Source organism: Hibiscus syriacus, unplaced genomic scaffold (assembly GCF_006381635.1).
Source record: "Hibiscus syriacus cultivar Baekdansim isolate YM2019G1 unplaced genomic scaffold, ASM638163v2 tig00110831_pilon, whole genome shotgun sequence".
NCBI classification, from domain to species: Eukaryota; Viridiplantae; Streptophyta; class Magnoliopsida; order Malvales; family Malvaceae; genus Hibiscus; species Hibiscus syriacus.
In genome coordinates, this window is record NW_024062882.1 from 4797408 (window position 1) to 4809899 (window position 12492).

The 12492-nt window shown below is 35.7% G+C and overlaps 1 protein-coding gene and 1 pseudogene across 1 annotated transcript; one reads left to right on the forward strand and one right to left on the reverse strand.

Moving 5' to 3' along the window:
• Positions 1-1635, forward strand: LOC120142695 (protein TRANSPARENT TESTA 16-like). The gene is made up of 8 exons (XM_039157213.1): positions 1-29; positions 264-459; positions 627-693; positions 763-927; positions 1004-1045; positions 1132-1173; positions 1278-1500; positions 1575-1635. The coding sequence occupies exons 2-7, from the start codon at positions 272-274 to the stop codon at positions 1476-1478; spliced, it is 705 nt and encodes a 234-aa protein (XP_039013144.1). The 5' UTR covers positions 1-29; positions 264-271; the 3' UTR covers positions 1479-1500; positions 1575-1635.
• A 690-nt stretch (positions 1636-2325) lies between these two features.
• Positions 2326-12000, reverse strand: LOC120142867 (annotated as a pseudogene).
• Between the last annotated feature and the right edge of the window lie 492 nt (positions 12001-12492).

Below are 12492 nucleotides of genomic sequence, written 5' to 3' on the forward strand. Positions count from 1 at the left end.
AGCTGCAGTTTTGCAAGCAAGCAACATAGGTAATTTTACTCACAGAGAGGACTCATCATCTTTCCCATCTTCCATTTCCCTTCCTGGGTTTATCAACTTATTGCAAACTATAAAACAAACTTTTGTTATTTTAAGTTCCAGAAGATCAAGCTCTTACTTTCCATTATTATTTGTTCTTTTGCAACCCTTTTCTCTGGTGGTTTACAGAGGGTTTTTTTTAAAAAAAGAGAAAAAAAGAGTATATAATATGTTTTGATCTTTAGATATAATTATGGGACGTGGGAAGATAGCGATCAAGAGGATAGAGAACCAGACGACTCGACAGGTGACGTTCTCGAAGCGAAGAGCCGGACTTTTGAAGAAGACGCACGAGCTTTCTGTGCTTTGCGATGCTCAGATCGGCCTCATCATCTTCTCCACCACCGGCAAGATGTGCCAGTACTGCAGTGAGCCGTACAGGTCTGAAGTTTTTGGTTTGTTCTTATTATCTGCCATGGGAAAAAAACTAGCTAGGGTTTCTATATCAGGGCTACTTTTCTCATGTTTCTGCAGATCTGCTTTTTGCATGATGAATTTGAATGTTTAAAGCTTTTGATCCTTTGTTTATGGCTAAATATGTTTTCCAGAATGGAGCAAATCATTGATAGGTATCTGAAGGTTACTGGAGCTACCATTCCTGAGCATGACAATCGGGTAAGAAACTTTATAAACTCACATTTCCATCTTTCATGGATGTATATTTATGTATGTATATGTATATAGGAGCATTTGTACAATGAATTAGCAGTGTTAAGGAAAGAAACCCGTCGGCTTCAACTGAGCATGCGGCGCTACACCGGGGAGGACATGAGCTCGATACCGTTCGAAGAGCTCGAACAACTCGAAAATGAACTCGAACGATCCGCCATCAAGGTCCGACAGCGAAAGGTATACGACTTCATCTTCATCTTCTTATTCATTTGAACTAAAGATTTCATCTCTTGCTTTTTACAATTTTCTGCAGAATGAACTTTTGCAGCAACAACTTGATAATCTGCGTAGAAAGGTGATACATGAATTGACACTTCTTTAAGTTCCCTCACATTGTAACCAGATGCTAATTTATGTTTTGTACTTCAAAAAATTGTGTAGGAGAGAATACTAGAGGAAGAAAACAGCAATATGTACCGATGGGTGAGTACAAAGACTTCAATTGAACTTGTATTGATTTAGTAGATCATCTAATCTTGGATGCCGAAACATTTACCATTTGGATTGGTTTCTTGTTGATCTTACAGATTCAAGAACACCAAGCGACGATCGAGTATCAACACGGAGGAATGGAAGCCAAGGCGGTGGAGCATCAGCAAGTTCTCGGGCAATTCCCTTTCTATGATGAACCCAGTAGTGTGCTTCAGCTCTCAACCATTAGTCCTCAACAGTTCCATTCCTATCAGCTTCAGCTTTCTCAGCCCAACCTTCAAGATTCAAATGTCTAGCATTCGCCATTGAAGCTATATGGTATTTTAATCGTCATCGTTTAGTATATTCATTCGAAAACTACTTTTGACACTCTTTTGATTACAATTCTGCAGATTTTCTGAGAATGATGAAATCAGCATTGTTGGGATCAAATCTTGTGCTCAAATATCTATTAGAAACATAATTCTGCTATTGTTTTCGTTTAGGGAGTGTGCTATGTATATGCTTTCTTTCTTCTGAAGCCAAGCATTAAACTCAAGATCAATACCCTTTTTCCGTGGGTTTCTCATTTTTCTTCTTTTGTGTTCTCTTCAGTGTGTTTTTAATGAACCTACACCATTGAGTTCTTATAGAAGTATGAATTACTTAAAGTTCCTCCGGAGATGGTATCTAATAGGTTTGGCATTTCGAGTAGAAATCGATATGCCTCTGCTACCTGCCCTGCTCGAGCCAGAACGTCTCTTTGGAGTCACACCGTGTGTGCCGAGAGACTCAAGAAGTACCGAGCTTCCTTCACTAATCCACCATTAGCACATGCACTCAACAAGCACAAGCATGTGATCTCATCAGAGACAAAACCAACTATTTGCAATTCGGTAACCAATTCGAGAGGTTCATTAACAAATCCATGAATTGCAAGCCCTCTGATCATAGCATTCCACGACAACACATCGGTTTTGCCGTTCAACACCCTGAGAAAGACGTCTAAAGCCTCATCTATTGCCCCACATTTAGCATACATATCAGTTCAAGAACTGATATAGAACATTTTGAAATTTAAATACTAATTTATAATTTAGAGACTAATATAATACAGAAAAAATTCATTCCTGTATGAAATAGAATGAAAGTAAGAAAAAATGACTACAATGGTGTAGATGGCAATTTCTTGTTGGCCAAGAAATGCCTAACTAGTTGAAGAGCTTGTCTTGGTTTTTAAGTAGGAACTTGATGAGCAGCTCCTCTAATGGTCACAAACGTAAGCCCTTCATATTCAATCGTCCACCCACCCACCCACCCAACTGTCAAAATGGAATTAATTTACAAAAAAATATTTATACACGTATCGAAATTATACGTATATTTTATGTAAACTACGAGTATTTCCATCTTTCCGTTAAAAATTTAAAGTGTCACCTATTTATGATTGGTGTACCAAGGTGCCCATTCCTCGATTGTTCTTAACCCTAGCTTTTTTAGGGTTAGTCTAGTTGAAGTCAGGGTCGGTTCTGACTTTTTCTTAGCCCGGGGCAAAATTAAAAAATTGGGCCCTAATTTAAAAGAATATTAAAAAATATGCAATATAAAATTTTAATTAATTTTTTATTAAATTAAATAAATATTAATTCATTACAATATCAAAAATGTCAAAAACATATTTAAGCATATAAATACTTATAAAAAAAATTGTCTTCGAGCATTTCTTGATGCAAATTCATTGATGATAGTGTCAACATCAATGGTTTCCAACATATTTTTCTCAATATATAACATAGCTAGTCCATTTAATCTTTCTTGTGACATTGTTGACCTCAAGTAATTCTTCAATAATTTCAGCTTTTAAAAACTTCTTTCCGCGGATGCTACAGTTACCAGCGTTGTTAATAAGATTCGATAAGCAATTGAAACATTAGGATAACAATCTCTAGCTTTAACAAACTCAAGAACTTCAAGCGTTGACATGAATATATTTGGCAAAGTCAATTGCAACACTTTATTTTCAGAAAAAAAAAAATCATCTGCATCAACATCCGACAAATTATTATGAGAAAAAATAATCTTAAAATTATTACAACATTTTTTTAATAAGTCAATAAGAAATAAGTTTATGGGCCCTGCTTTTAATTTAATTTATTAATATTTATGGGCTCTGTTTTTAATTTAGTATATTAATATAGTTTTTAACGTTATGATGAGAACAATAAATCAATAAGAAATAAATTTATGGGCCCTCTTGTATTAATATAAGAAAATGATATATTAATATTTATGAGCCTTATTTTTAATTTAGTCTATTAAAATATAATAAATTAATACAAATTAAAATTATTGGCCCTGGGCGGGTGCCCCTCTTGCCCCTGCCCAGAACCGGCCCTGGTTGAAGTCACTGGAATTCTCCCATCGGTGTCTCCGCTGGAAATCAGAAAATTGCTTATTTATTTCGTGTTCATGTTATTTTTAGATCGATATTATGTTTGGTTTCATGTTGGTGTTATTAAATTACGTTGTCCATCCGAAATCATTGGGTGGTTACCTGTAAATATAAGTGCGGATGCCTCCGTCTATGAGCTTCATGAGTGTAGGAAGCACAGAAGCTGGTCGATCTCCCCAAATTGACACGATTTCACTGCAGATAGGAAATGAGACAACCTCAAATTTATTGTACATACATGTACGGATGCAAAATTTTATGTTAGAGGAGTCGAAAGGAACTAAAAGAAATTATCGATAGAAAATACAAATAATATATCTAAAATATATAAACATTTGAAATTTTCAAAAGAACAACATTTTCTGTCAGTTCCATCGGTTCATCCCTGTACACATGGTTGTTGAAACACACATCAATATTGAATAATTAATACCAGCAATGAGTCCATGGATAAGTCATGTTGGTAACATTGGCATGAAGTGCTTTTTGAACGCCAGGCCCATTGAAATAAGCTTCAGGGTCGTCCCATGCACAATCGTAGTCTTCCGGTCTCTTGTGTTATCCATCCCGGAAAAAATGGGATTAGCCGAGCTTAGATCGAAGAATCAGAATATGTTACTAATATTACTCAGATTCGAGTGCAAGAAATAGCTTTCGAATTTGGAAACCGTCTGCAGGGCGAAGCCTTGAATCGCGGGACTTCGTCGGTTATTGCCGGTGCCGGAGTTACTAACACAAGTGGGAGCATATAAGCTGTCCATATCGATGATGTTGTAGACGTCAAAGTAGGCTTCGAGGGCTTCCTTGCAATCATCAGATTGCTTTGGACGACTGAAATTACATTCGAGTTTGATGTTGTTGTAAACCCTATCGGATATCACTGCAAGATCCCATGCATAATCCACCATCCCTCTTTGATCTGTTTCATCATCCATCAATGCATTCCCGATCTGCATAAAGTGTTGAAAGTCCAAGATGACAACATTGAAAGTCCAAGATGGCATCATAGATTGATGAAAACTTTCGGTGCCTAACTTAGCTAAAATTTCAACAATAAGTTGGCAGCATGAAAATGTTGATTTTTTGGAAATGGTATAATCTCACATTTAGTCATTGTACTTTAGGGTATTTTCAAGATTAGTCCTTTAGCTTCAACTATAAATATCCTAACTCATTTAGCTTCAAAACCATCCCAAAGCATTCTAGCTTTCTTCCAATACTAGAGAGAATTTAGAGAGTTTCTTGAGAGTTGTTTTCTCCTTTTTATCAAGAGAGAATTATCATTATTTTCTCCTTGTTAGATCGAGAGAGGTTGCAATTCCTATTTTCTCATAGTGAATTTCTTCTACCGTTACCCGTGGTTTTTATCCTATATTATTTAGGGGTTTTTCACGTAAATTTTGTGTCCTCTTTATCTTTATTTTTTTTATTTTCTCAAATTATCAGTTGCGATTTTGCTCTATCTGATAGCCGTCTTCCGCAACAATTGGTATCCGAGCCAGATTTGAGTGTGTAATATCTGCTTATTGTCTTTGTGGTTGCCACCAAAAGGTGGATCCTCCAACATAAGAAAGTAAGAAGGTATTACCCAATCTTTGAAGGTTCCAGAGAGCTATTCACGATAGTGAAATAGCGAAATTTGATATTGAAAAATTTAATGGGAGAAATTTCTCATTGTGGAAATTGAAGATGAAGGCCATCTTGAGAAAAGACGGTTGTCTAGCAACTATCATTGAAAGGCCGGTAGATTTCACAGACGATAACAAATGGATCGAAAAGGACGGGAATGTTATGGCAAACTTTCATCTAGCATTAGCAGATGAAGTATTGTCAAGCATCGAGGAGGAGAAGACAACTAAGGAGATATGTGATCATCTCACCAAATTATACGAGGCAACATCGTTGCACAATAAAATTTTTCTTAAGAGGAAATTGTACACTCTCCGTATGCCAGAATCTACTTCAGTAACAGAGCACTTAAATACGCTGAACACTTTATTTTCTCAGCTTACATCCTTAAGCTGTAAAATAGTAGAACAAGAACGTGCTAAACTTCTACTTCAAAGTCTACCGGATTTGTATGATCAACTCATCATCAACTTGACAAACAGTAATGTCACCAGTCTAGTCTTCGATGACATTGCAGCTGCTGTTCTACAAGAAGAAAATCGGTGCAAGAACAAAGAAGACAGACAAGTAAATCTGTAACAAGCAGAAGCGTTGACAACGATGAGAGGGAGATCAACAGAACGTGGCCAAAGTAGTAGTCAGTCACAAACATGGTAGATCGAAGTCAAGAAGCAAGAAGAATTTAAAGTGCTACAACTGTGGAAAGAAGGGTCACTTAAAGAAGGATTGTTGGAGTCTAAATAAAAACTCCAATCCACAAGGCAATATCGCAAACACTTCAGACGATGGAGATGCTTTATGCTGTGAAGCGTCAACCACCGTGGAAGGAAGAAAACGATTTGCAGATATATGGCTCATTGATTCGGGAGCAACATATCACATGACCTCAAGAAGAGAATGGTTCCATCATTATGAACATGTCTCAGGAGGATCTGTGTATAGTTGTAATGATCATGCCTTAGAGATCGTTGGCGTGGGAACCATCAAATTGAAGATGTATGACAGAACAATTAAAGTTGTTCGAGATGTGCGGCACGTGAAAGGCCTGAAGAAAAATTTATTATCCTACGGATTGTTGGATAATAATGCAAGTAAGATTGAAACACGAAAAGGAATCATGAAGGTGTTCCGTGGAGCGCTTGTGGTGTTGAAAGGCGAAAAGATAGCAGCAAACTTGTACATGCTGAATGAAGAAACTTTGCTAGAAGCAGAACTGTTGCCTCATGTAGTTCAGATTCTGCAATGTTATGGCATCAGAAACTTGGACACATGTCAGAACAAGGAATGAAAGTCCTTGTAGAGCAAAAGCTACTTCCATGCTTAACAAATATATCACTTCATTTGTGTGAGCATTGCATAACAAGTAAACAACACCAGTTAAAATTCAAACACATCAAATTCTAGAGGCAAAAGTGTTCTATAATTGGTTCACTCTGACGTATGGCAAGCACCAGTTATATCCATAGGCGGAGCAAAATACTTTGTCTCATTTATTGATGACTACTCCAAGAGATGTTGGGTGTACCCTATTAAGAAGAAGTCAGATGTGTTTTCATCTTTTAGAAACTTCAAAGAGTGGGTGGAACTTGATTCTGGAAAAAAGATCAAGTGTTTCAGAACAGATAATGGAGGAGAATACACAAGCGAAGAATTCGATGACTTTTGTAAGAAAAAATGCATCAAAAGACAGTTCACGGTGACAAACACTCCTCAACAAAATGGAGTGGTAGAGCGGATGAACAGAACCTTGTTAGAAAGAACAAGAGCAATGTTGAGAGATGCAAGCCTAGAAAAATCATTCTGGGCAGAAGCAGTCAATACCGCCTGTTATTTGGTGAATCGAGCTCCATCAACTGCAATAGAGTTGAAGACACCAATGAAGATGTGGACTGGTAAACCAACTGATTATTCAAACCTCCATGTATTTGGAAGTATTGTGTACGTGATGTACAACTCCCAAGAAATTTCAAAGCTGGATCCAAAATCTAGGAAATGCAAATTCTTGGGGTATGCTGATGGAGTAAAGGGGTATCGCTTGTGGGATCTCACTGTCCGCAAAGTGATCATCAGCAGGGATGTTATCTTTGTAGAAGATAAACTAAAAGGAAAAGAGTACGATTATAGTACTGAAAAGTTAGAGACTACACAGATACATGTGGAAAAGGAGGTTGAACAAGGAGATTCTTCAGAAGCAGAACCAACACATGATGAACAAGAACCAGAGAGTTCTGAAGCTCCAACAACTCGTCAATCAGATCGTGCGAGAAGACGTCCCAATTGGCACTCAGATTATGTTATAGAAGGTAATATTGCATACTGCCTTTTAACAGAGGACGGTGAGCCATCAACATACCAGGAGGCAATAAACAGCTCAGATGCTTCACTATGGATGATGGCGATGCAAGAGGAAATTGAAGCCCGTCATAAAAATAATACATGGGACCTTGTGCCACTACCACAAGGAAGGAAGCCAATTGGTAACAAATGGGTCTTCAAAATCAAGCGAAATGGTGATGATCAAGTTGAGAGGTATCGTGCAAGACTGGTGGTCAAAGGATATGCTCAAAAAGAAGGTATTGATTTCAATGAAATCTTTTCTCCTGTGGTTCGACTAACAACAGTTCGAGTAGTCTTGGCAATGTGTGCTACATTGAACTTACATCTAGAGCAGCTAGATGTTAAAACAACTTTTCTTCATGGAAATCTTGAAGAAGAGATTTATATGCTCAAGCCTGAAGGTTTTGAAGAAAAAGAAAAAAAGAACTTGGTTTGCAGGTTGAACAAATCTCTGTACGGTCTAAAGCAGGCGCCGAGGTATTGGTATAAGAGATTTGATTCCTTCATTATATGCCTTGGATACAACAGACTTAATGCAGACCCTTGTGCTTATTTCAAGAGGTCTGGTGATAACGATTTTGTTATATTGCTATTGTATGTGGATGACATGTTGGTTGCAGGACCCAACAAAGATCATATTGAAGAATTGAAGGCACAATTGGCTAGGGAATTTGAAATGAATGACTTGGGATCATTAAACAAGATTCTAGGGATGCAAATTCACCGAGACAGAAGTAATAGGAAGATTTGGCTTTCACAAAAGAATTTCTTGAAGAAGATCTTGTCACGATTCAACATGCAAGATTGTAAGCCAATTTCTACCCCTCTTCCTATTAACTTCAAATTATCTTCAGTATGAGTCCTAGCAGTGAAGAAGAGAGGATGGAGATGTCTCGAGTACCGTATGTATCAGCAGTGGGAAGTTTAATGTTCGCTATGATATGCACAAGACCAGACATTGCACAAGCAGTGGGAGTGGTTAGTCGGTACATGGCGAATCCAGGCAAAGAGCATTGGAATTTAGTAAAGAGGATCCTTAGATACATCAAAGGGACCTCAAATGTTGCATTATGTTACGGAGGATCAAACTTACTTATAAATGGGTATGTCGATTCTGACTATGCAGGGGATTTAGATAAAATCAAATCTACTACAGGATATGTGTTTAAAGTTGCTGGTGGAGCTGTAAGCTGGGTTTCAAAATTGCAGTCAGTTGTGGCTACATCCACAATAGAGGCAGAATATGTAGCAGCTACACAAGCCAGTAAAGAAGCAATTTGGTTGAAGATGCTATTGGAAGAGCTTGGGCACAATCAAGAGTATGTCTCTCTATTTTGTGACAGTCAAAGCGCCTTGCATCTAGGAAGGAATCCAACATTTCATTCAAGGACAAAGCACATACGAGTTTAGTACTATTTCATTCGTGAAAAGGTGGAAGAAGGGACGATAGATATGCAGAAGATCCATACCAAAGACAACATAGTAGATTTCATGATGAATGCAATCAATGCTGATAAATTTACCTGGTGTCGATCCTCTTGTGGCCTGTCAGAGACGTAAGCAATATGAAGGTACAAGGTAGAAAGAATGGTGTGAAGATATGATTGTTCTAATCAAATCTTCAAGTGGGAGATTGTTGAAAGTCCAAGATGACAACATTGAAAGTCCAAGATGGCATCACTGAAAGTCCAAGATGGCAACATAGATTGATGAAAACTTTCAGTGCCTAACTTAGCCAAAATTTCAACAATAAGTTGGCAACATGAAAATGTTGATTTTTTGGAAATGGTATAATCTCACATTTAGCCATTGTACTTTAGGGTATTTTCAAGATTAGTCCTTTAGCTTCAACTATAAATACCCTAGCTCATTTAGCTTCAAAACCATCCCAAAGCATTCTAGCTTTCTTCCAATACTAGAGAGAATTTAGAGAGTTTCTTGAGAGTTGTTTTCTCCTTTTTATCAAGAGAGAATTATCATTGTTTTCTCCTTGTTAGATCGAGAGAGGTTGTAATTCCTATTTTCTCATAGTGAATTTCTTCTACCGTTGCCTGTGGTTTTTACCCTATATTATTTAGGGGTTTTTCACGTAAATTTTGTGTCCTCTTTATCTCTATTTTTTATCTTCTCAAATTATCAGTTGCAATTTTGCTCTATCCGATAGCCGTCTTCCGCAACATAAAGTTCATCGATGAGGAAGGAACCAAGTTTAAATATCGAAAGGGGTTTAACTTCAAAAATTCAAGGACCTATTATGTGCTTAAACCCAAGAATTAAGAACAAGACATGAATACGATTTAAAGTAATAGGGACCAAAAATCTCATTTGATCGTTTGGGGGTACGTCAGTCCTTGTTTATTAACATTTGATTTTTGGGTTAATTCCACCGAGCGTCCTTAACGTTATTACCCATATTTTAAATTGATCCTTAAACTAAACTTCAAACATTTTACTTAAGTACTCTAAGTATCAATATTGTATCAATCGGGTTTTTCTCTTAGTCTAATCATTAACCCTTTTCTAATGTTAGCTCATATATGACATGGAACACATTAAAAATAGGTGAAAAAAAGAAGTAAATGTGTTTGTAATTATTATATGGACCATTTAGATCTAATGTGTTAAAAATATATATATACCTCTTAAAATTTGTTGATACTAAATATTTTTTAATTTTTTTAATCCAAATTGTCCATATAATATATATACATACTTTTTTACAATTTTTAAAGATGAGTTTAATATTACTATAAAAATGTAAAAAATAAAAAACCATACCAATCTACTTAGGAACATACTCGTTGTTGTCAAAAATCACCTCAGCTAGCTGAGGAACAAATTGACCTGGAAAATTAATAACGAAGAATCTATTTAGATAAGCGTCAGATATAAATATTTGTTTGATATATCGAATAATATTAGTCAGTACACATGTCGAACGAGTAGAGGATTAAAAGAAATCCAAGAGCAAAAGAAAAGAGAGATGAATATATATATATATATATATATATATACCAACGGGAGCTTCAACAAACAATAAGTTGGCAGCTGGCTCACAAGAACAAAAATAGAGAATCAATCCAACATGTTAATGATCAATTTTTGTATTGTTGGTCATCAAATTAAAAAATATATATTTGGTGACCAAAATCGGAACACGCTAATAGTAGAGTGACCCCGATAAGTACTTAATCCTGTTATTTTAAAGCTAACGTATTCAATTCCTAAAATTAAAGGATAAATTATAAATTTCATCATCTAACCTTTTTCCCACTCCTATTTTGATCACTAAAATTTAGAATATTTTAATTTATTCATTCAACTTTCGATTTGTTCTTATTTTGATTATTTTATTATATTATACTATATATTTTTTCTTTTAGAAACTATGAAGTGGTCCTAATTTTTTTAATGAAGAATCTCTTAGTTTTGAAATTCCTTTGATCTCTCGATCATGAAGCTTCTTCTTCTCAATCACAATGGTGAGGAGGTGGATAAATAGGAGATAAATTGTATATCTTGATTCTACGTTGATTGGATAATGGATATTGTAGATCAAAATGATTTGAGATTTCATGTGTTTAGAGTTGAGTTATATAAAGTTCAAAGTGATTTTGGTAAAATTTAATTGATAGTGGTGTTAGACAATGAGAGAAGTTCGTCGATATTTTGAGTGGTCAAAAAATACACCGAAGAATGATAATTACATTACCGACGTGACATAAAGATGAAAATTGTAAAATTTTAATCTATAGAGATAAAATATAAAATAAAAAAAGGAAAAATGACATAACAACACAGAAATTTCATGTCAACAAAAGTAGTAATCCACATCAACACATGTGACTACTATATCACTTCTCCATTTATGATTAAACACTTGAGTAACCAAAAATAGGAGTAAATCGAAAATCTAATGAAGAAATTAAAAAAAATAATGACCAAAATTGGAGTAAAACCAAAAATTGACCTTTCGTATTTACCTTTGTTCCATCTATGTTGGTTAAGCTTTAGGGTTTTTCCATCTCTTTGAGGAAGAAAGGCCCCAACTCCTCGGCTTCCGACGCAACGGATGAGCATCAGGGACCTGCAATTTGAAATAAATATAAAAGCACAGCCAATTATCATGATTCCTAAAGAGTTAAAATTTACCTCCGTTGAGCCAGAGGAGGAGATCAGGCTTGCTCGTTGCTTCGAAAAACCAATAAACCATGGGTCGACCATGACTCTCATTTACCGTCACGTATCCCGCATAGAGCTTGAACTTCACCGGCTGGCCCGGAAGCCCCACCACTCTGTCCGCTTCTTGCCGGCACAGAACGTCACAGTGGCTCGGGGGCACCGCCCTGCCTAAGCCCTTCACTGTTCACACTAAGCAAAACCAAAACAAATACTACAGAAACGGCCGCTCTGGAAGCCATTGCAGACCGCTTCATTGTGATTAGTTGATCATACTTCATCATTAACATATAATATGTTACGATGATTTTTATGTAAGCAGACAACGAGTAGATTCTTGTTAGATTTTAAAATAATTAAAATACAATAAATTTGATTATTGATGCGAAACCCACTTAATTAATATAATTTATGTAAACACGATAATAATAAAGATAAAATAAAAATTTGTGTTTAAACTTGATTTAATAATATAAAAAGATTTATATTTAATTTAAGATTTAACCAACTTATTTTTAAATTATAATATTTTGTTTGCAACAATAATTACATGAAAAAATTCAGTCAAATTGAGTTTTATTATTCTTTATCAGTGAACAAAGAAAAGGGTAAAGTACACAAATGATCCTCTGACTATAAAGTATTATTTTATTGAGTCCTTTAATTATTAAAAGTTATAAATGATCCCTTGATTATAAGGTGGTGTTTCATTGAATGCTAAAATTTACAAGATG